The 21,430-nt window shown below is 41.9% G+C and overlaps 1 protein-coding gene across 1 annotated transcript in view; it reads left to right on the top strand.

The window, feature by feature from the left end:
• Positions 1 to 21,430, top strand: part of LOC115468722 (DEP domain-containing protein 7-like) — a 44,704-nt gene that overhangs the window by 20,078 nt on the left and 3,196 nt on the right. The window contains exons 4-6 of the mRNA XM_030200643.1: positions 7,998 to 8,184; positions 14,425 to 14,642; positions 17,596 to 17,738. Of these exons, the coding sequence (XP_030056503.1) occupies positions 7,998 to 8,184; positions 14,425 to 14,642; positions 17,596 to 17,738 (548 nt within the window). The remainder of the gene's footprint in view (positions 1 to 7,997; positions 8,185 to 14,424; positions 14,643 to 17,595; positions 17,739 to 21,430) is intronic.

The raw sequence follows: 21,430 nt of genomic DNA, 5'->3' as shown, positions 1-21,430 counted from the left end.
GTCTATAATTTCCCAGATCTCCTCTGGAACCTTTTTTTTTTTTTTACATCGGCGTTACGTTGGCCACCCTCCAATCTTCCAGTACTATGCTTAATTTTAAAGATAATTACTAACAATAGTTCCACAAGTTCATTTTTCAATTCTATCATAACTCTGGGATGAATACCATCTGGTCCAGGAGATTTGCTACTCTTGTGCTGTTACATCCTCCAGGTTTATAGAGGCTTAATTCAGTTTCTCTGACTCATCAGCTTTGAATAACCTTTCTGGCACAGGTGTCTCTCCCAAATCTTTCTTGGTGAAGACCGAAGCAAAGAATTAATTTAATCTCTCCACTATGGCTGTCTTCCCTGATTGCACCTTCTACCCCTCGGTCATCTAGTTGTCCAACAGTTTCTTTTGCCTGCTTCTACCTAAAGTTTTACTTTTTTTTTTTTTTTGGCCTCGAATGCAATCCTTTTTTCAAAGTCCATCTTTGCCTTCCTTATCAGCGCTTTGCATTTGACTTGACATTCCTTTTTGCTGTGTCTTGATTATTTTCGGAATGATTTTGTTTTAGCTCTAATTTGATAGAATCTAACAGTTGTCCTACATATGAGCACATAACTGATTTTGAAATAGATTAACATTACTGGCGAAAATCATCATGGTTGAATGCAACAGAAGACTGATAAGGAACCTGAGCTACCACCTAAGATCAAGGAGGCACTTACAGGTTTACAAACGGGACTAAAATTTCTTGAAACAGAAACAATAGCTTCTCTTTTAGTTTTACAATTACAATGCTTGATTGAAATCAAGAAGCAGAGACACAATGAAATGGTCGACCCTCTATTTTTGTTCAAGAAATGAACCGCTTTAAAGTAGACTTAAGGTTTGTTTTTTAACGTAAGCTTACATGAGACATAGCTAATTTACAAACAATTATTGGCTTAAATACAGAGTGCATTATATTTGTCCTTTTCAAAACATGGTTTATATACAACATTGTTCTTCAGTACTTCAGTTGTCACAAGCATGCGAAACAGGTAGCAGGTACTGTGTAAGTTGAATGCAGAAAAATGGGTTAAAATTTCTAACACAATCCACTTATACCATGATGTGATTCTTTGGACCCCATGCACAGCGTTGAGATGTACGCTGTTGAGATGGTGTTTTTTTTTGTTTGCGTTTTGAAGGTTAAATAACAGTACCATATTGACTTTCAATCCACTCTTCATTTTATAAACTTCCATTTCTTTTCTCCAATCTGAAGAACTCTACCACATTCTAGTCACTATTTCTTTTTGAGATGGATGACAGTACTTGAGGTGTGCTCACGCCATACAGCAAAATGAGACTTTCTATTTTCTTCTCATCCCTTTTTGGATAGATCTGAAGAAAGGTTACTTTTTGAAGGTTAATAAAAAAAAATGTATTGGTTAGTCCAATAAAGGTATATTTTCTTTTCTATGGCTTTATTTAAAAGTGGACTAACATGGCTACCCGCATCACTTTACTCTGGATAATCCATTTGCTTTTTTAGGATCTGACACACTGGTCAGAAAATGTCAATATATTATCCACAGTGACAAAGATCTTTTTCTTAGGTGGTGACTCCTAACAACATCCAGCATTTTATATCTATAGTTGTGATATTGGCATCACTTTGCACTGTGTGTGTTGATCTGCTATTTAGATGTCCAGTCTCGTCTCACAAGATAGGCGGCGTTGAATTTTTGTTTCATGTACAAATGTGATCACCTTGCTCCTTTCTCACATCATTCTTTAAAATGTTTTTATACCGAACATTGCCTATTTAAAATAGAGTATAACTTTCCACTCTACATTCGGCATATTCCCTCACACCATTCCACCCATAGTCATGCAGGTCGTATTTTTGTTTTGTGTTTTTAAATGTTAAATAACAGGTCCCAGTAAAAATAAATGGCCTACTAGCTAAACTTTTTGTCTTATTTTACATAGAACCATAAAGCAGTTGTAGTTTTTTTTTTTTTTTTTGGGGGGGGGGGGGGGGGGGGAAGGGTTGAGAGTAGATAACAGGGATAGGCAATTTGAAGGGAGGGATTCCCTAACTGCTGTTACCTGTATAAATTTCTATGCTACATGAGCTTTTATATAGGGTGGTTCTGAGATATTGGCTCTTCCAGGCTTGTTGGAAGGAAGTAGGGTCCAGTTATTTAATGTGCTAATGGGACTATTCCTTGCAAAATGTATATTTTGTGGTTTGCTCTGCATGGTGGGTGGGTAGGAGCAGGTGCCTTGGGGTTTGTCGCAGTATGTATTTCATAAATGTCAGAATGCTTGTATTTGTTACATTTGTATCCCACATTTTCCCACCTACTTGTAGGCTTAATGTGGCTTACAATACTGGTGGTGTGGTTAAACAGTTAAAGTGACTTAAAATAGTTAGATAATAAAGTGTCTTAAAACATTTTTAAAAAACCCAAACAAACCTGCAACTTTTTATTTACTTAAATGGGTTTTTTTTTTTTTTTCCTTTTACTGGTTTTCCCTCAATCTAAGTTTCAGCCCATTCTAGTAAAATGTCACTCTTTGCATGTGGATTAGTCTTGCTCTTTCAATGTCTTGCACTTTTTCTCTGGAATCTGTTGTCCAGTTACTCTTCATTCAGAATGATCTTACCAAAAATTCAAACTTTTCTTGAAAGCGTGGTTCTTTGTTAAAATATTCCCATACCTTTGACAGTTGGCACATCTTCTCCTTACCTATTCCAATGTTTCCATTTTTCCCTTTGGTTTCTGTTTCAATGACTACAGTGTAATAGACCTCTGTCTATATGTTCTATTCAGACTCCCCCCCCCCCCCCCCCCCCATCTACTGTATTAATTTTTTCTTGGTATCTAGTCAATGTTGTTTGTCTCCCCTTATACACTGTATTGTAAACTGCCATGAAGCACTTTGACAATGATGTATCAAACACAGCAAATAGTTGTTGTTTTGCCCCTAGACACACAGGCATTCCTGACCCCTTGAGTTAAAAAAAAAAAAAAAAAAAAAAAATCTGCTGATCTTTCCTTAAATACCTGCAGGAGCACCCATGTATTTGCTGACATGTACAGCGGGAGCAGACCAGCTTAAAAATATATACTGTAGCTACATAAAATAACACCTGGTAACTTCAATGTAGAAGTGACAATTTTGCAAGGTCATGTGTTATCACTTGAGATGTAGCTGCCCTAGTTTACAAACCTACATGTGTGTGTAACTTCTGCAGTTTTAATTAGATTTCTTTGAAGGGATAGGTGTGGTAGCCGTGTTAGTCCACTCTTATGGTTATCAATAGAAATCAAACAAAATAAAACATGGAAAAGAAAATATACCTTTTTTTATTGGACATAACTTAATACATTTCTTGATTAGCTTTTGAAGGTTGCCCTTCTTCATCAGATCTGACGAAGAAGGGCAACCTTCGAAAGCTAATCAAGAAATGTATTAAGTTTTATGTCCAATAAAAAAAGGTATCATCTTATTTTCTTTTCCATGTTTTATTTTGTTTGATTTCTATTGATAAACTTTGAAGGGATATGAAGTACTGCAGGCTGTCGGGATGGGGTGCAGAAAGGTGGAGCTAGTGGAACAAGGGATCTGGGATACAGGAGAGTGGGTGGCTCGGGAGCCAATCTGTTGCTGATTCTCTTACTTTCTTGGTCCCCCTCTATGCTTTCCCTCCCAACTCCTCCCATTACAATCTGTTGTAGCAAGTAAAGCCTCTATGTGAAGTTTTTATTGTTTAAAATAATTTAAGTACTTTTTTTTTATTTTATTGAACTTGATTACCTTCTCTTTTCAGAAGCATCTGTGTGTGTGTGGGGGGGGGGGGTGCAATTAAAGTCAATCACATAGATTACAAAGGCTCTACTAATTGCATAACAAAACCTTTAATTTAAGTACAATAGTAGGACAACTGTTCCCATAATAACCCTAATCTAAGGTCCACATGGCTTGCTTAACTAGTAGCATCATTTCAGAAAATACTTCCTCACAGAACACTGCTTTAACATTCGTTTAAATGTCAGTGTGATTCACTCTGTAAATAGGAACTTGAATGATGCTGCTAAATGGGAGGCGTCATTATATATGTGCATGTGATGGGATTGGTATGCCAAGAAATTCACTATTGCTGCATTTTCCCTGATCACAAACGATTGCATTCTGAAAGAGCCTTAAATGTCAGCCCATCTGCATATCCTCACAGCCTACTCTGGGGTGACTTCCAGGTCCACCCCAATTCACCCAGGGTCTCTGCTCCAGGTGCCGGAGTGTGAAACATCTTTTCTGCTATTTCTTTTAGCTCCAGTACAGTTTCTCTTCGTGGTACTTTCACTTCCCAATCTTTCTCCATCTGAAACTACTGTTTACTGCAGGAACATATTGCCCACATTCTGCTTTCATCTCACTCCCTTTTGTCTTCCTTCTCGGCTCTCAACCGTCACACATTTCCTTTCATTGATTCAACCATCTCTCCATTCTGTCTGAGTACATCTCATCTTCGTCGCTGTTGTCATGCCTCTCCTACTCTTCTCTGTACTCTCTTGCTCCTGCTCTCTGCTGGGGATATCGATCTCAATCCTGGTCCTCCACATCAGCTCTCTTCATATTTGTGCAGGTCATATAGTGATGTCTTCAATCTAATTTCTGTTCCTCTCCTCTTCACTGCATTTCTTATATGCTCGGTGGCATATCTGTGTGACTTAGAGGTCATGGATGTAGGAAAGTGTTTTATCTCGTACTCTCCATCTGCTTGTCCTAACTGAGACTTGGCTTTGCCCTGAAAACTCTGTTTCAGCTGCAGCCCTATATCATGGAGGTTACCTTTTCTCCCATACTCCTCACCCAGTTGGGCTGCATAGGTGGTGTCTGGCTACTACTCTCACCCTCTTGTAGATTTCAACCTCTTCTTCCACCTCTGTCTTGCTGTTTTTCCTCCTTTGAAGTCCACTCCATCTGTCTATTCACTCCTCTTCCTCTCCAAGTAGCAGGCATTTATTAACCCCCCCCCCCCCCAGTCCACTTCTTCCTTTCTCACTGACTTTGGCTCCTGGCTTTTCTTTGAACCTTCATCTCCTTCCCTCATTCTTGGGGATTTTAACATTCATGCTAATGATCCCTTTGATTATTATACTTCTCAATTTCTCACTTTCACATCCTCTTTCAATCTTCAACTGTGCGCCACCACCCTTACTCACCAGAATGGCCACTGTCTTGATCTTATCTTCAACTGTTCACTTTTCTGTGCCTCAGCTCTTCCCCTCTGACTATCATCTGCTAACTTTCACACTTAAAACACCCCCCCCCCCCCCCAGTCCCATCCAATCTCCACCAATACGTTTAGGAATCTTCAGGCTACTGACTCTTCTACTCTGTCCTCCAGTGCTTGTAACCTCTTGTCAACCACTATGTTATCCAAGTCTGTCAATGAGGCTATCTCTTCCTCTCTCCTCTACTCTGGATACCCTCGCTCCTCTCATTTCCTGTTCTGTAAGGCATATCAAACCCCAGCCTTGGTTGACCTCTAGAATCCGCTACCTACGTTCTGTGCCTGATCTGCTGAATGCCTTTGGCTGAAATCCTGTGCCCATGCTGATTTCATACATTTTCAGATTCTTACTGACCTCCTTTCAGTCTGCTCTTTCACTTGCCAAACAGGACTAGTACATCCAGTTTACAAACTCTTGGCTCAAACCCTTGTTGTCTCTTTGCCATACTGAACTCTGTCCTCGAAGTGCCTTCACCTTCAATTCCCCCTTCACTTTCTCCCCAGACTCGGGCTGAGTACTTTAATGATAAAAGTTCACAAGATTAACCTTGAATTCTCAAGCAAGTCACCTCCATCCTCTCAACCCTGTCTCCTTTTCTGAAATCACTGAAGAGGAAACTGCACATTTTCTTTCCTCCAAACTGACATCCTATTCCCACCTACTTACTACTCTCTCCTACTGTCATCCCTTATTTCTGTCATATCCTCAATTTTTCTCTTTCCACTGCAACTGTTGCTGATGCCTTAAAACATGCTGTAGTTACACCACTCCTCAAAAAAAAAAAAAAAAACCTTCTCTAAACTCTACCAGCCCTTCCAACTATCGGAATGGAGGAGTGGCCTAATGGTTGGTGTAGCAGGTTGCGGACCTGGGGAACGGGGTCCAATTCCCGCTCCTGCCTGATGGTTGGCAGTGTTGAGATCCTGGGGAACCAGGTTCAATTCCCTCTGCAGCTCCATGTAACCCTGGGTAAGTCACTTAACTGTCGCTCCAGATACAACAGTAGTAAAATGTGAGCCCAATAGGGACAGACCAAGTACCTATAAAGTGAAACTGTAAACTGCTTAGGTTTAAGTGGTATATAAATACTCAAAATGAAATGAACTACCGCCCTTGTCTTGAAAGGGTGGTAGTTAATTTTGAGTATTTATATGCTATTCACCACCCTCATCTTGACTTTCATCTCTAGCTATTCTTGCATTTCAATCTAGCTTTAGCCCTCTTCATTCAACTGAAACAGCATTTGCTAAAGTCTCTCCAATGACCTGTTCCTGGCCAGATCCAAAGTTCTTTATTCTATCCTCATCCTTCTTGATCTATCTGCTGCTTTTGATACTGTTGATCACTGCCTACTCCTTGATAGGCTGTCCTCGCTTGGATTTCTGTTCGTTCCTGGTTTTCTTACCTATCCCTTCGCACTTTTAGTGTATACTCTGGTGGATCCTCCTATCTGACTACCACCCAAAATACAAAAAATCTTTTTACTCACAACTGCCAAACGTTCCCAGCTATTAGGCATGGTTACTTCACTCTGAGTACTCTAGTGAAGAGCAACAGTCCCTTTCCCTGCTTACCACATCAGGCTTGATAAAACAAATCCTAGATTAGGATATAGTTGATCCAATAAAACCATGTCACTTTCCAACAGCCATGATTGTGTTAACACAAATATCTATGGATAGTATGTTCAGCATCACAAAAATCTTGGTTCATATCAATTGGGCATTAATTTATCTGTAATCTCTCCAAAACAAATCTGTGGTCTGCATAATTTTAATGCAGCATGACCATCCAAAATATTACCTGTGGCCTCAAAACGGGGGAACCCCTAACATGCAACTTGTGAATGAGATTAGAACCCCCATAATGGCCACACCACAAAATGACGGGACTCTCCAAAGGCTGACATAAGTAGACCTTCAAATCCAGATAAAAGAACAAAACTGAACTTAAAATCCTCCCTTTATCCTGGATCACTGGGGGCATGACCATGCCAGCACATTGCAAAGCAGTTAGTTGAAATAGTAGTGCCAAGTAGTGGGGCATTGTTAATATCAGTGGGGTGGAGCTCAACTTCCACACCCTAATGCTGAAATGAGTCTCACAAGCAGGCTCTGAACAGGTCAATATATCTGACTGATAGGTTAATCTCCCCTCCCAAACTGTTACTAAGGCACAGTTATTTCTGGTACCATGGGTAAAATAGCAAGAGATTTTTCATCTGGCTATGCATGGGGACTTGGCTTGCTCTGATTCAATAAGCAGCAGCTGTGTCAAGGTTAGGGTTAAAGATTAAGAATCTGCTGAATATGGCAGGTTAAAGGCCTTATGTGACAAACTCCTGAAAAAGCTTTTGACAGGGGAGCATGAAAAATCTTAAAGCCCTAAGGCACAAACATTAGCCTTCCAATTTATACTCTGGCTTTGGCTTTTGTTAGAAAAAAAATAAACCAACCTAGACTGGATTGGAGGGCGTTAGCCTAGTAAATGTTCTAACTGTACTAATGAGGAATCCAACCCTTGTCCACCTGCATAATATTAATGAAGACCACCTGAAATGTTTCCATTCAAAAACAATTTGTCTCCTCAGTTATTGGCAGCCTTTCTGGGCTGTCTTATGTTGGGTAACAGTTTGGAATGGTAGCATTGGTGCTAGAAATATGTTTCTCTTTGTTCTTTAACAGCTCCCTCACTTTTTTTTTTCTCTCTCCACAGTTCTTAACAAAGTGTGGCAAGAACAGACCATTAGACGTCTTCTGCAGCTGGTTGAACTTCCGCTATTAGACTCTTTGCTAGACAAGCAAGAAAGTGGGCCAGAATTGCCCCCTTCAGAGAAGAGCGTGGATGAGATGAGCAGTAACTGCCTGGACAGAGAGATTCTCAAAGCTTTTAGTGACTCTCAGTATGTGGGTTTTAAAATTTTGTTTTAATTGTGCAGTAAAGGCATTTTATTTAGTATTGGGTATGTAAAAAAGGAAGCTGTAGATAAGATATTTTGGTGAATTAATTTGTTGTGACTTGCTTTTTGAGAGCTCTTCCCCCCATTAGAAGCCAATTAGGGGCATAATCGAACGCGAATGCCCATCTCCATGGGCGTCTATGTCCGAAAATGGGTCTGTGAAGAGGCGGGACAGACCGTATTATTGAAAAAGATGGGCGTCTATCTTTCATTTCGAAAATACGGGTTGGACGGACCAAATGCCATGGATTTGGTCCCTTCTGAGATGGTCGGGTTTTTTTTTGCGATAATGGAAACTAAAAACGCCCAGCTCAGAAACGTCCCAATCCAAGCCATTTGGTCGTGGGAGGGACAAATGTACAACACTACCATAGCTCTTAGGGGTGAAGGGGGCAACTACATGTGGGTACAGTGGGTTTGAGGCCTCCCATTTACCACCACAAGTGTTACGGGTGGGGGGGATGGGCCTGTCTGCCTGCCTGAAGTGCACTGCAGTACCCACTAAAAGTGCTCAAGGGACAGGACTTGTTGCTGGTGTATAACCTTGGCACAGCAGTTGACACCTGAAGACTAATCTCGCTGAAAACGTCCTTTATTTGAATAAGCACCATTACTCACAGTTAACTGCAGATCAGAGGTTGTGCCCCACTGGCAACGAGTCTCGCTAGTACTGAGATTAGCAGTAGGTCCGAGCTGGCAGAATGGTGTACAATGCCCTCTTTCAGTAACATTCAAGGTAAGAACTAAGTGCTGTAACGTGGCTAACACATGAAAGGGATCTAAAAGTGTCTTACACAAATGGCCACTACCTCATGGACTATCAGAAACAAAACAGGGCACACTCTGACCCAGTAAGCAGGGGGAAAAGCACCATGGAGAGACCCACCAACTACCAACATCGTGAGCATTTAACACAAGCTAGTGGAATCACGGAGCCCAATACCCTACACCCACCACAATGCATTGCTGATGTGACTCTACAGTGCCCTTAACAGAAAAGGTGTCGCACTCACCTGAGACCCACATCAGAACCAGGGAAAGGCTGTCAGAGATTAGAACACATTCTACTGTCATGGAGGTGGGTACGGCATTTGAGGCTGGCGTACAGGCTGGGAAAAAAAGTTTGTAAAGTGGGTTTTTGTTGGTGGGAGGGGGTTAGTGACCAGTGGGGGAGTCAGGGGAGGTCATCCCCGATTCCCTCCGGTGGTCATCTGGTCAGTTGGGGCACTTTTTTGGGACTTGGATCTGAAAAAAAGGGTCCAAATAAAGTGGACCAAATTCTCGTCAAAAACGCCCTTGTTTCGATTATCAGCTAAAGACGCCCATCTTTCCTCGGCCGATAACCACGCCCCAGTCCTGCCTTCGCCACACCCCAGTGATTTTTGTTAGTCTCCGTGATGGACTGCAGTTGAGGATGCCAAAAATCGGGTTTAGATTATACCGATTTGAGCGCCCACGGGAAATGGGCGTCTTTCTCTTTTGAAAATAAGCTGGAATGTGTACAAATTATAGGCTTCATTTTGGAAATGTTTCAAGGCTGTACAGGGTTGAAAAGGGAGGCATCTTTTAGTGGTAAAAGCTGAGAAATGCCTCTACACATCGAGACTTCACCTGGAGTATTATATCGGTTCTGGAGACCTTATGTCCAACAGGAGACGGATATGTTGCAGCCATTCCCAAGGGAGACTATCAAAATGGTGTACGGCTTGCACCTAACTTCTCCATGTATGGACCAGTGGAGGAGTGGCCTAGTGGTTAGGGTGGTGGACTTTGGTCCTGGGGAACTGAGGAACTGAGTTCAATTCCCGGCACAGGCAGCTCCTTGTGACTGGGCAAGTCACTTAACCCTCCATTGCCCGCCGCATTGAGCCTGCCATGAGTGGGAAAGCGTGGGGTACAAATGTAACAAAAAAACACAAAAAAATATATATATATCCTAGAGAACAGACCTAAGCTGGAGTGGGGAGTATACAATAAGCATTTAAACACCTCAAAAGTCTCTAAATCAAGCACAAGAAGCTGTTTCTTTTTTTTTCTTCTCTTGTGCTAAATCAGTGGTTCTCAACCCAGTCTCCAGGACACAACAGCCAGTATAATTTTCAGAATATCCATAATGAATATAATGGCAGTAGTGCATGCAGATGGGGACTGGGTTGACAATACCTATTCTAAAGAATGAGGCTCAAGACGGCTAGATTAGAAAATCCAGAAAATTCTCCACAGGAAGGGTGATGGATTTATGGCACAGCCTCCCAGAGTAGAGGGAGATGAGCAACTTCAGGAAAGTATGAGATAAAACAAAAGGATTCTTCACCACACAAAGGTGAGGGGAACCAGAGATCAGTGAGGGTCTATAGCATTACAGCAGGAATGAAAGTGGGCACACAAGATGCGCCTTAAAGCTCTTATCTGAGAAGTTGAGGGGATTGTCTTGCTCCCTTTTTCTGTTCTTCAGTGAAAACATTCACGGCTATAAAAGTAAATGAAATAGTATCACAGTAAACTGCAGCAGAGACCAAGATGACCCATCCAGTCTACCCTGCAACACGTGTGTCTGTGCTGAGTAGATACACTTCCAAATTCCCATATGGAAGCTACTGTCCAGTGCCCTTCCCTGTACAGTAGCTTACTTAATAAAATAGTGCCATTTTCTTTAGGATTATAAATGCCACCTGGTGCAGATTAGAGAGTTGCACGGGGACAGGAATCTTACCCATCCCCGTAAGAATTTAATAGTACATAAAAGAAAGTTCCAGTCAGCTCCCTCAGTCTCTCTCTGGATTTGAGCCACAGCACTGTAGGCAAGGAAGGAACGGAAGTTGGAACTTGGAACACTCTGGTGCGCACATGTAAGATTTATCTCTGATTCACTGGCAGTGTGTGCTGAGAGGTCGCCACATGCATGCGCCAATAGGTCAGGTGACATCTGATTCTCGTGCCTGTGTCAGAGCTGAGGTCTGTGCACCAGCCTGGGAGCAAAGAGGATTAATAGTAACATAGTAAGTGACAGCAAATAGACCTGAACGGTCCAGCCACTCTGCCCAATAGTCACACTCATGATCAATTCATCATTAAATCAACAAGTGTGATATTATATACTTGATTGTGGTCTTTCTTTCGTGTTTCTGGAACAAAGACCACAGAAGTCTATCTGGCCCCATCCTTATGTTCCAACTGCTGGAGTTGCCATCGAAGCCCACTCCAGCCTATTCATGTTCTCATTTGTGGGACACAGACCATAAAAATCTGTCCAGCACTGTCCTCATGTTCCAGCCACTGAAGTTGCTATCTAAGCCCTTTCCAGCCCATCCTACACCAGATTGCCATGTACGAGACACAGACCATACAAGTCTGCCAGGTATCAGCTCTAGTTCATCACAGCCAGAGTCGCCATCTAAGTGTCACTTGACATATCCACACACATGCAGCCATTTAAGGTTAACTTTTATATAACTTCCATTTTCTAATTAGAGATCCTCTGTGTTCATCCCACGCCTTTTTGAATTCCGTCGTCATTTGTGACTCTACCACCTCCTTAATGGAAGACTTTCCACATTTATGCTGTTAAAGCAAGGAAGAAGAGGAGGAGGAGACAGCACTCAAATAAATTGGTATTCGGTAGATGAGAGGCTGGTGCAGGTGGAGCTTACAATTCCACGGGAAGCCCATAGAACTGGTTCCGTCCCCGCAGGAACCCCACAGAACAGCTTCCATCCCCGCGGGAACCCCGCAGGAACTGCCTCCGTCCCCTCGGGAATCCCGCGGGATTCCCATGGGGACAGAAGCCGTGCAGCTCTCTAGTGCAGATTATTATATTTTATACAGTTGTATCCAGCTTTAATTCTAAAGCGGATTACAATAAAAACATCACCATAACCAATACATACACATTGGTTCTCCTCTGGTAGCTCCGTGGTTTTGGGGTTAGCCCAGTGCTTCATTTTCATCCTTACCTCCTAAGGATCCTCAGCTAATGTCTTTTTAAAATCTACCACTATTTTTTCTTTACCTCAGGGATCCACCATCCTTTCCAGGAAACTTTTTTTTTTTTTTGTGCCCTTGTATCTTTGACATACAATATACAAAAAAGAACAAAGCTCAATGATCCTGGGTTCTACCCTTTCATAGCACCACATTATGACCTCATGTTCTAGAATCCTTCACAATGAAAGTTTCCGTCTTGAGCATTAATACCTTGTAGCTGTATTAATGGTTCTCTCGTATTCCACCATCTCCTGTAGATTTAGAATTTCTCTTATTGTGATTTCTGATGTGACTGCACTGTTTTGTAGGTATTTTAATGGTGCTCTCATCTTCCCATTATCTCTTCTCTTCTCTAGTGTGTGTGTGTCTGTATAATATATAAACTTAGATCCTAGTTTCTCCTATCATGATATCTGATGGCTCTGCACCATTTTGGTTGCCTTCTCTGGACAACCTGTAGCCTCTCCTTTCTGAGATGTGGTTTCCAAAACTGAACACAGCATTTCCAGATATAGGCCTCAATGACATATATGGATGTGCTCTTTTATGCCCTGTTATTTCTGCTGGTTTTCTGTGCCTCGTCCATGGCTCTCTAGCTACTGCCACATCATATTGCCCTCAAGTCGGTCTCCTAGTAGTTGCACATCAGTTCTGTGCCCCCACCCCCACCCCTTTGTACTGATGCTTTGGACATCTGCCCTCCAAATGCATGATTTGACACTCTAAATTCAATGAAAAAAAAAAGTTGACCAATGTTTGACTGTTTTCTCAGTGTCCACTCAGGTAAGTTTAGTATCCACACAAAGACCAGCTTTACTTTTCTAACATGATATGGTATGAAAAATATTTCAGATAGCACAGACAGGTTCAGTAAATTGTCCTTATTGTTATGCTGCTGCTTCTTTTCTTTCCTGATTTTTGATCACATAGTTCCTTTCCTTATAAATCTGTTTTTATTATTATGAACCGCTTTGTTTGACAGTTGGTATATCAAGTGCCACTAAATATTATAAAAGGGAAAGATCACTGTACATGGTTTATGGGGATCTTAGCATTTTGATGCCCTTGAGGTTTATATAGGGAATTTTTGATGGTCTGAACAGCATTATTTTTTAAAAATCCTTCTAAGCATTAAACACTTCAAAGAGCTTTTTAAAATGTGGGTTAGAGGTTGTGATTTGGTATGTGGGTTTGTGTTGCCCCTCTGGATATATTAAATGGAGGGGGCTATACTTGACGATAAATATATAGAAACGGGGGAAAACTTATTTTTTGTATTTGTTGCATTTGTATCCCACATTTTCCCACCTATTTGCAGGCTCAATGTGGTTTACATAGTACCGTGAAGGCGATTGCCAATTCCGGTATGTCAAATACAGAGTGATATTGTGGTATAGTGAAGTCATGTGTGACAGACACATTAGGGAATTGAAAGGAGGAAGAGTTGTGTCCAGTTCGAGTATTAGTTTCGTTGTGTTGCAGGGTTCAGGCATTTAAATTGGGTCGTTAGGGTTATGCCTTTTCGAACAAGGTAGTTTGTAGTGATTTCCGGAAGTTTGATAGGTCATATGTTTTCATGGCTTTAGGTAATGCGTTCCATAGTTGCATGCTTATATAGGAGAAGCTGGATGCATAGGTTGATTTTGTAGTGAGTCCTTTGCAGCTTGGGTGGTGGAGGTACAAATAAGAATACAACATAAAAAAAACCCTCTCCATTAAGCTAGCAGCCATTACTGTTACATTGATGAAAAAATAAGGAAACAGCTTCAGATTAGAGAAGCATTAACTTACTGCGCCATTTACTCAAGCCATCATAAGTATAAAACAAATCTCCTTATTCCCACTATACAGTGAAGTATAAGACGGCCAGAACTTACCCCCCCCCCCCCCCCCCCCCCCCAGATAGGCAGTTTACAAAGCAGTCTAGTGCAGACACAGCCTATTCACTTTAATGGGCTGTTGGCATTGCCGTGGAATTAGTTTCTAAAGTGTGGGAAGCAGTGATTGCTCAATTGGGTCCTGTTTGCCCTGAGGAAGTGTATTTGAACCGTAGACTACAAGTTCTGACTTCTTTGTTTTCACTGTATAGCGGGGATTAAGCTTTTTTTTTTTTTTTTTTTTTAAATGCCTGTGATGGTTTGGGGGCTATCCTTTGCCATATCCACATCTTCACTGAAATCTCTTCTTGTAACATTGTAGAGCAGATGAGTGGATTTCTGCAGCAGTTGATTGCTTGGAGTATCTCCCAGACCAGCTGGTGGTGAATATCAGTAGAAACTTACCTGAGCAGCCAGAGCAAAGAGACGAATGGAAACACTTGCTTTTTGAGACAATAAGCAAATTCTACAATCAGAACAAAGAGCCTCTATTGACAAAGAATTTCTTTGACGTCCACGTCGGGATTGCAGAGCTGCTAGGTAAAGGATACAAAGGTTGCGAAATAGTATGTCAAAAGTAGTGGGCCAAAATTTGTTTTGAGAGCTGTGGGATGGCGGAATCTGTCACCTCAAGAAGCAAAGAGCCTGTGCCTGCTGGGCCACATGATGTATAGTGAAAACAGGAGTAAGGGGAACCTTTATTGGACTAACTTAATCCATTTTTGGTAAGTTTCCAAGGAGCTAACATGCTCTTCCTCTGCTCAGAAGAGAATGAGCAAAAGATGGTAATACCGGAGCATAAATGAGGCAAACTGTAATTCCCTGAAAAAGGAAAGAGGGGACAGGAAGAGATGAACAGAGCAGAAACTTTACTGCTAGTCACTGTCAGATCATCCATCCCTCTCCCTCCCACCTTTTCCCAGTCACACTATCACTGTAATGCATTTATGATTCACTTGTACACTGGCTTCCTTTGCATCCTGTAGCTGAATTTCACATTGCCATGGCTGGGACCATGTACATTCCTGGTAGTGACCATATGCCAAGTTCCCTTCATGCAGCAATGCCTTAGATTTCAAGGGCCCACAGGCCTGAATCGGATGCCCCTCATCTGATCTCTGGTCTTGTAGCCCTGTTTTTGGCATACATGTACAAACAAGGGTTCTCTGGATCCTCCCAGAGGGGACCTCAAACGTCTGGTGTAGTGACTGGGCCCTGCAAAAGATGCTCACCAGCTTTTTATGGAACCTTAGATTGCCCAGAATATCTCTGAACAAAATTAAGCTCCCAAAAGGGCATGGAGGTGTGAAATTCCCTGATCTCCTGCTTTATCACAAATCCTTCATTATGAGGCAGGGCATGGAATGGATCTCCCCTATTAATGTTGCTTCCCTGCCCAGATGGTTAACCTTTGAACAGGCCCTTATCGACCCATTAAAACATTCTCATATCATTAGCATGCGCCTCCCTAAGAGCATTGCGTCTAACCCGCTTATCCACACCGCCTATAAGTTAATGGATATCCCTTGGTCTGCTACACCATTCGCCCCTATTTGGAATAATCCTAACTTTAAAATTGGCAATAAACAAGTTTCGTGGTCTCAGTGGCAGCGCATAGGTATTTGGTCCTTAAAAGATATGATCCATGTGAGTAGGCAGACATGGAAAACTTTCTCAGAGATGAAATTAGAATTTGTACTATCTGACGCCCAATTTTACCAATGGCTTCAGATTAGCTCCATGGTAAAAAAAGAAATTCAAAGATAGGTTACACACTCAGTTCCTGACCCAAACTCCAGAGCTTATTGATTTTAATCTGAAGCTTCAGCACATTGGTCATGTTGCTTCCCATATTTACAAGTACCTTCTTAGCAATTCTCGTACTAAATGTACTGGTTTGCGTAGATGCTGGGAGGAAGACATACAGCAACCTATATCTGATAAGCAGTGGAAACAGCTTTGGAAGCCCCTTTTCCGGTGCTCTAACTCCTCTAATACTATAAAGTCTATGTATTTCTTTATGCATAGATCTCTTTGGGTGCCATATAAGCTGCAGGTTATCAATTCCTCTAACTCTAGTATATGCTGGTCTTGCCAGTCTCAAGTGGGTACTGTAAAGCATCTTACCTTTGATTGTGTGTGCCTTCATAAGTACTGGCTAGAAATCCGGTCACAACTGGTAGACATTTTTCACCTTCCTGGCTCACTCACTTTTCAATTTGTGATTCTCAGGGATGAGTATTACAAGAGTCTGTTGACTCCTAGTGAAGGGGCTCTTGTTAGCACCATGGTTTCTTTAGCCTTGAAGGTAATCTTCTCCCATTGGAAGTCTTTACATCAGGCTACCTACCAGGAATGGTGGAACTTAGTGCTCCAAATTTACAAATTCGAATCACACCTTGCAAAGCAATCTTCTCATTTTGCTTCATACAGGGAAAAATGGCTACCACTTGTATCTTATTTTGATACGGTACAGAGATAAGTACTAAATTTGATGTATTTTATGGCATATGCATGCTTTATGCTTTGATTTGTATCCTCCAGCCCCCTCCCCTTACCCTCCTCTCTTCCTCTTTCCTCCCTCTCTCTTGTTTTCACTTAATTTGAATTTAGATTACTACTTTTTAAATGTGAGCTCCAGTTTTGTCATACTTTGTAAAATGTTGCTTGTTAGGTTGTGAGCTCTGGCTTATATTTGTATTGAAAACCAATACAAGAAATTAAACCAGGAAAAAAAATTGTCCTTACACCCCCTACCTCTTGGTATCCAAAGGAACCTTAAGGAGTTTGGAAATGAGTGACCCCTACACACTCCTGCCCTGGTGGTAGCTGCTATCCACCTTGACCCTAGCATTAAATATTATGAAATACAGGCACTTTCTCACTTTTCAGCACAGTTGCATATTGGAAAATGTTTCTTTTTAGTAACTAATATAACAGATATGCTTGTTCCTATTCCCTGCATGTTCCCTTAAATTTTTCTGGCCTGCCAGCCATCTTGCTTACAAACTGTTGCTATGACAATTCAGATGAATTGTGGAGGTGAGACCACACAGCACTGCTTTTTGTAGGGTCCCTTCTCTGTAGAATTCTCGGCCTCCTTCCATCTGGGCTGAACAATTGTCCTTTGACGTTTAGGCCTTCACTGAAGGCCTATTAGCACAGGTTTTCCGGGGCTCGTTGCAATGGGTGCTGCTAACACAACCATTCCTCCTCTTCCCTGTCACCTTCTGTACTTCTTGCTCTTGCTATCACCAGTTGCAGTTCTTTACATTTTCTGATATATATATATATATATAGCCACTTTGTCCTTATGGAAAGACCCAGTATATCGACTACCTTAAAATTTCATTAGTCTTGTACAAATTCCAGTTTCTAATTTTTAGGTAAATATATTTAGGTAAGATGCAGTCTGTCAACTTTCTTTTGCTTTCTAGAAACTATGCAGAGGTCTATAAACATAAAGATGACTGACATTCTGCTTTAACCCTAGTGAATGGGAAGATGGAACAAGCTTTGGAAGCAACACAACTGTGCCTGAAACTCCTGGATTCTGAAACCAGAGAAGAGTTTCGAAGGCTGCTTTATTTCATGGCTGTGGCTGCAGATCCTTTGGCCTTCAGGATACAGAAGGATGTGAGAATGTTGTACTTCATTAGCTCTCTCCCTAGATTTTTGCAGGCTTGGACAACACTAGCTTTTACACTGTTAAAAACATTTCAGTACAAATTAAGTAGTTAAAGTGGAAACATGCTACTAGTTTTATTCTTAGCTCTAGAATTCACGTCAAGTGAAGCAGTGTGGAAGCATTTTGGAGAGCAGAACAGTGATGTCTCTTGTGGAAGGCACATCTTCTAACATGTACTGCCCCGACTTTAATTCCTCAGGAGTCATTCATCTGAAAGATATAGCAGAATAGAAAAGGTACAGAGAAGGACAAAAATAAGAGGATGGGATGAGATATGACAAGATGTCTATAAAATACTGAGTTGAGTGGAACAGGTAGACGTGAATCACTTGATATATATTTTTCCAAAAATACTAGAATTAGGGGACATGCAATGAAGCTAAGTAGTAAATTTTACAAATTGGACCATTTCAGCACTCAATATGTAATTAAGCTCTGGCACTTGTTGCCAGAGAATGTGGTACAAGCAGCAGCTAACTTAGCAGAGTTTAAAAAAGGTTTGGACAAGTAATTTAAAAACATAAGCCATTATTACGATTTGGCAAAAATCCATTGCTTATTCCTGAGATAAGAGGAATAGATTTCCTGCTGCTTTTTGTTTTATTTTTGTTTGCGGGGGGGGGGGGAGGGAATCTTGCCAGGTAATTGTGGCTTGGATTGGAAACAGGATACTGGCATCGATGCACCTTCAGGCTGTTCCAGTATGGTGATACTTTACTTATGATCAGTACTGGTGATCTCTGCAGGATCTTTACACTGTTCTGTCTATGATATCAGTGAAGTTCCAGTGATACAAATGTCTGGTATTACCATACAGTGGGTAGAAATCCTCCATATTTCTAGCAGAATTGTAGCAAAATACCCATAATTCTTTCTGTAACTGGTTACTGCTGGGGAAGGGTCTGCAACCTATTCTAATAGACTAAGGTAAAATTATGCCTTACCTGCTGATAATTGGGTCATTCCATGCCAAGTGGTCTAAAATTAAAAAAAGTTCCCACCATCATGTTCTTCAATTTTGTTCAAATTTTATCTGTTGCGCGAGTCAGGTGTTCAAAGTTTTCCAAAATTTGAGGTCTTTAACTGCAATAGTTGCAGATCTAGACCCCTTTTCTGAAAGGCTGTCAGTCCATGAGCGCGCGACATTTACCAAAATGCCATTTTTGGGGTCTAATAAAATCCAAACACATTTATAAGAGTGGCTAAAAAATTCAAATCCTGTACAGTTTTTGATGCTAATTCCGATGAAATACATTTTAACATTATGGATGCAAAATCCAGTCAAGTTGATTCAAAGTGTGCATCAAAATTGGTCGCAACTCATCGGAACATATTTGGACCAATATTCAGACTGCAACAACTTCCATGCAAACAAAGATATGGACTTGAAATTTTGAACAAGTATTATGCTTTTGCTGGACATAATACTGCCAGATTTGCAACTAACCAGCATCTATAACCGCCCCGCACGATCTCTTCAAAGTTGGCACTGTCAGCGCAAATGGTAAAATGTACCAAAGTTCAAAGCCAATTAATAAAGTCTACCTGAATCAGCTTGTGAAAAGTATCTGAAAGAGAAAATTGTGCTCTACGACACTGATATGTTTTTGTTTTGCAATGCCACCATTAAGTAGCCATTTACTCAGGTCAAAGTATGTTATATTTAGTACGCTTGATGCGCTAATTTTTCTTCATTTCTAGGAAATTGAGTCTTAATAGTCGCTTAAAAGTATTGATATTCATTTGTATTTTATTCGTTGATTGTCCAATAGTTTATTGTGCGCTGTTGTGGTGGATTGGAAACGTTTGTGAAACATCAGTTGAAGAGAGATGCTTTCATAAGCTTTATGCATCCTCATGGTCCCGCCACTGCCCCAGCTACATGCAAACCGTTTCTGACTCAATAGTGCTTTTGGTAAAGGAAACCAAAGGCTGGAGAAAAATAAAGGGGAATCCCCTGGACCAGCAGTCTCTAATGGAACACAAGGTCCTTTAGGAGAAGCTGCCCCTCCCCCCCTGCCCACATCAAGGCCCGCAGGGTGGGAAAGGATCAGAGCTGATAACAGGAGAAAAGCGCCACACCAGCAAAAAGGCACATGTCCCCGCCATTTTAGCATGGGAAATGGCTGCTCGGGGAAGGGGAACTTCAGCACTTCCCTCCCCAGTGTTCAAAGACGCCGCCACACAGAATCCCGCTGCGCAGCATCTGCCACCGCAGCGGGAACAGCTTTCAAATGCCAGTATTTGCCCATATTAAAGCACAGTACCCCTGCTCCAAAAGAGAAAGGCAGGAACTCACCGAACAGCAGGTATGTCCGGAGGAGAAGCGGAGTCCCACCGATGCAGCAGCCTGCTGCCTAACCGGCACACAGACTGAAAGCACAGCACTAAGACAGGAAAACCCTGTACTGCCCGAAATGTTTCATGTTTTTGTTTTGAGGAGTTTTTTTTTGTTTGTTTGTTTTTTTAAACTGGTGAGGAAGGCTAGAGCTCAAGACTGGGAGGCAAGGGGGGGGGGGGGGAGGGTGAAGCAGGGATCCAGGAGACTGAGTATTCCCCCTGAAGTTGGCACCACCGGCCAGATACCCCTAAACTCAACTGGCCCACTGGACCTAGGAGTATCACCAACAGACAAATCCAGGAGCTGGAGATAGAGATGTACTGAGGTGAACGAGGAGCTGGCTGGCTGGCTTTGTAATCTCTAGTGCCACCTGCTGGTAGATGGACACAACCCACCAGTTCTTAGATTCATCTGCTGCATACGCTAAGAAATGAATAAATACACCATAATGGTAGGAGAAAGATGGGATGCAATAATTTAGTCTAGATGTGGCATGAATAGCTAGTCAGCATGTCTTTCCCAGCACACTCAGCTGGTAACACACCTGGTCTGATCTTCTCCTTTTGCCCTTCCTCCATTTCTCCTCATTCCCTTGGTCTGATCATGCTCTCCTTTTGTTTTCTGACTCCCCTCCATGCTTCCCTTCCTCTTGGCGTCCTCTAAACGAAGACCATATTTTTAAGCTGCTTGCTTCTCTACTCTCTCTCAGCTCCTCTTTCCCCATAGATCTGGGAACTAGCTTCTCTCTGCTTTTCATTGTGCTGTCCCCCTTCGTCGTTCTTCCACCACACCGTGGTTCACTCCTGATTTTTTAGACCCTTGAAGTCCCAACATAGAAGCTCACAATGTACCTGGTGCAAAGAGCACACTTATTCTGCCGTGGCTTGCTTCAAATCTTTTATGCCTCTATTGCTCTACCTTACACAGCGACAAGAAAATTTATTTTTTGCACCGTATCACTACTGCAAGCAATACACCTTGCACTCCCCCCCCCCCCCCCCCCCAGTATTATCAGCACACTGGCTCCCTCACTCATTACCTCCATTCTTGACCCTACCATTTTCTCACCTCTTTCTGGCAAACTAAAGATAATCTTTGTGCATCACTGGCTATTGTCCCAACTATCCTTCCCTGTTCTCACTGCACTCTCCAATGCTCACCCCCCTCTGTTAATTCTCTCTGCCTGGACTTCTTAACACCATCTCACTCTCGTCTGTAAAATCTGGCCATGCAGACATCAATCTCTCAGGATCTGCCCCTGACACCTGGCCATCCTGCCTTTTTAAGTGCTTAGCAAAT

The sequence above is a fragment of the Microcaecilia unicolor genome, chromosome 4 (assembly GCF_901765095.1).
Source record: "Microcaecilia unicolor chromosome 4, aMicUni1.1, whole genome shotgun sequence".
Lineage (NCBI taxonomy): Eukaryota > Metazoa > Chordata > Amphibia > Gymnophiona > Siphonopidae > Microcaecilia > Microcaecilia unicolor.
This window is presented reverse-complemented; position numbering and strand designations above follow the sequence as displayed.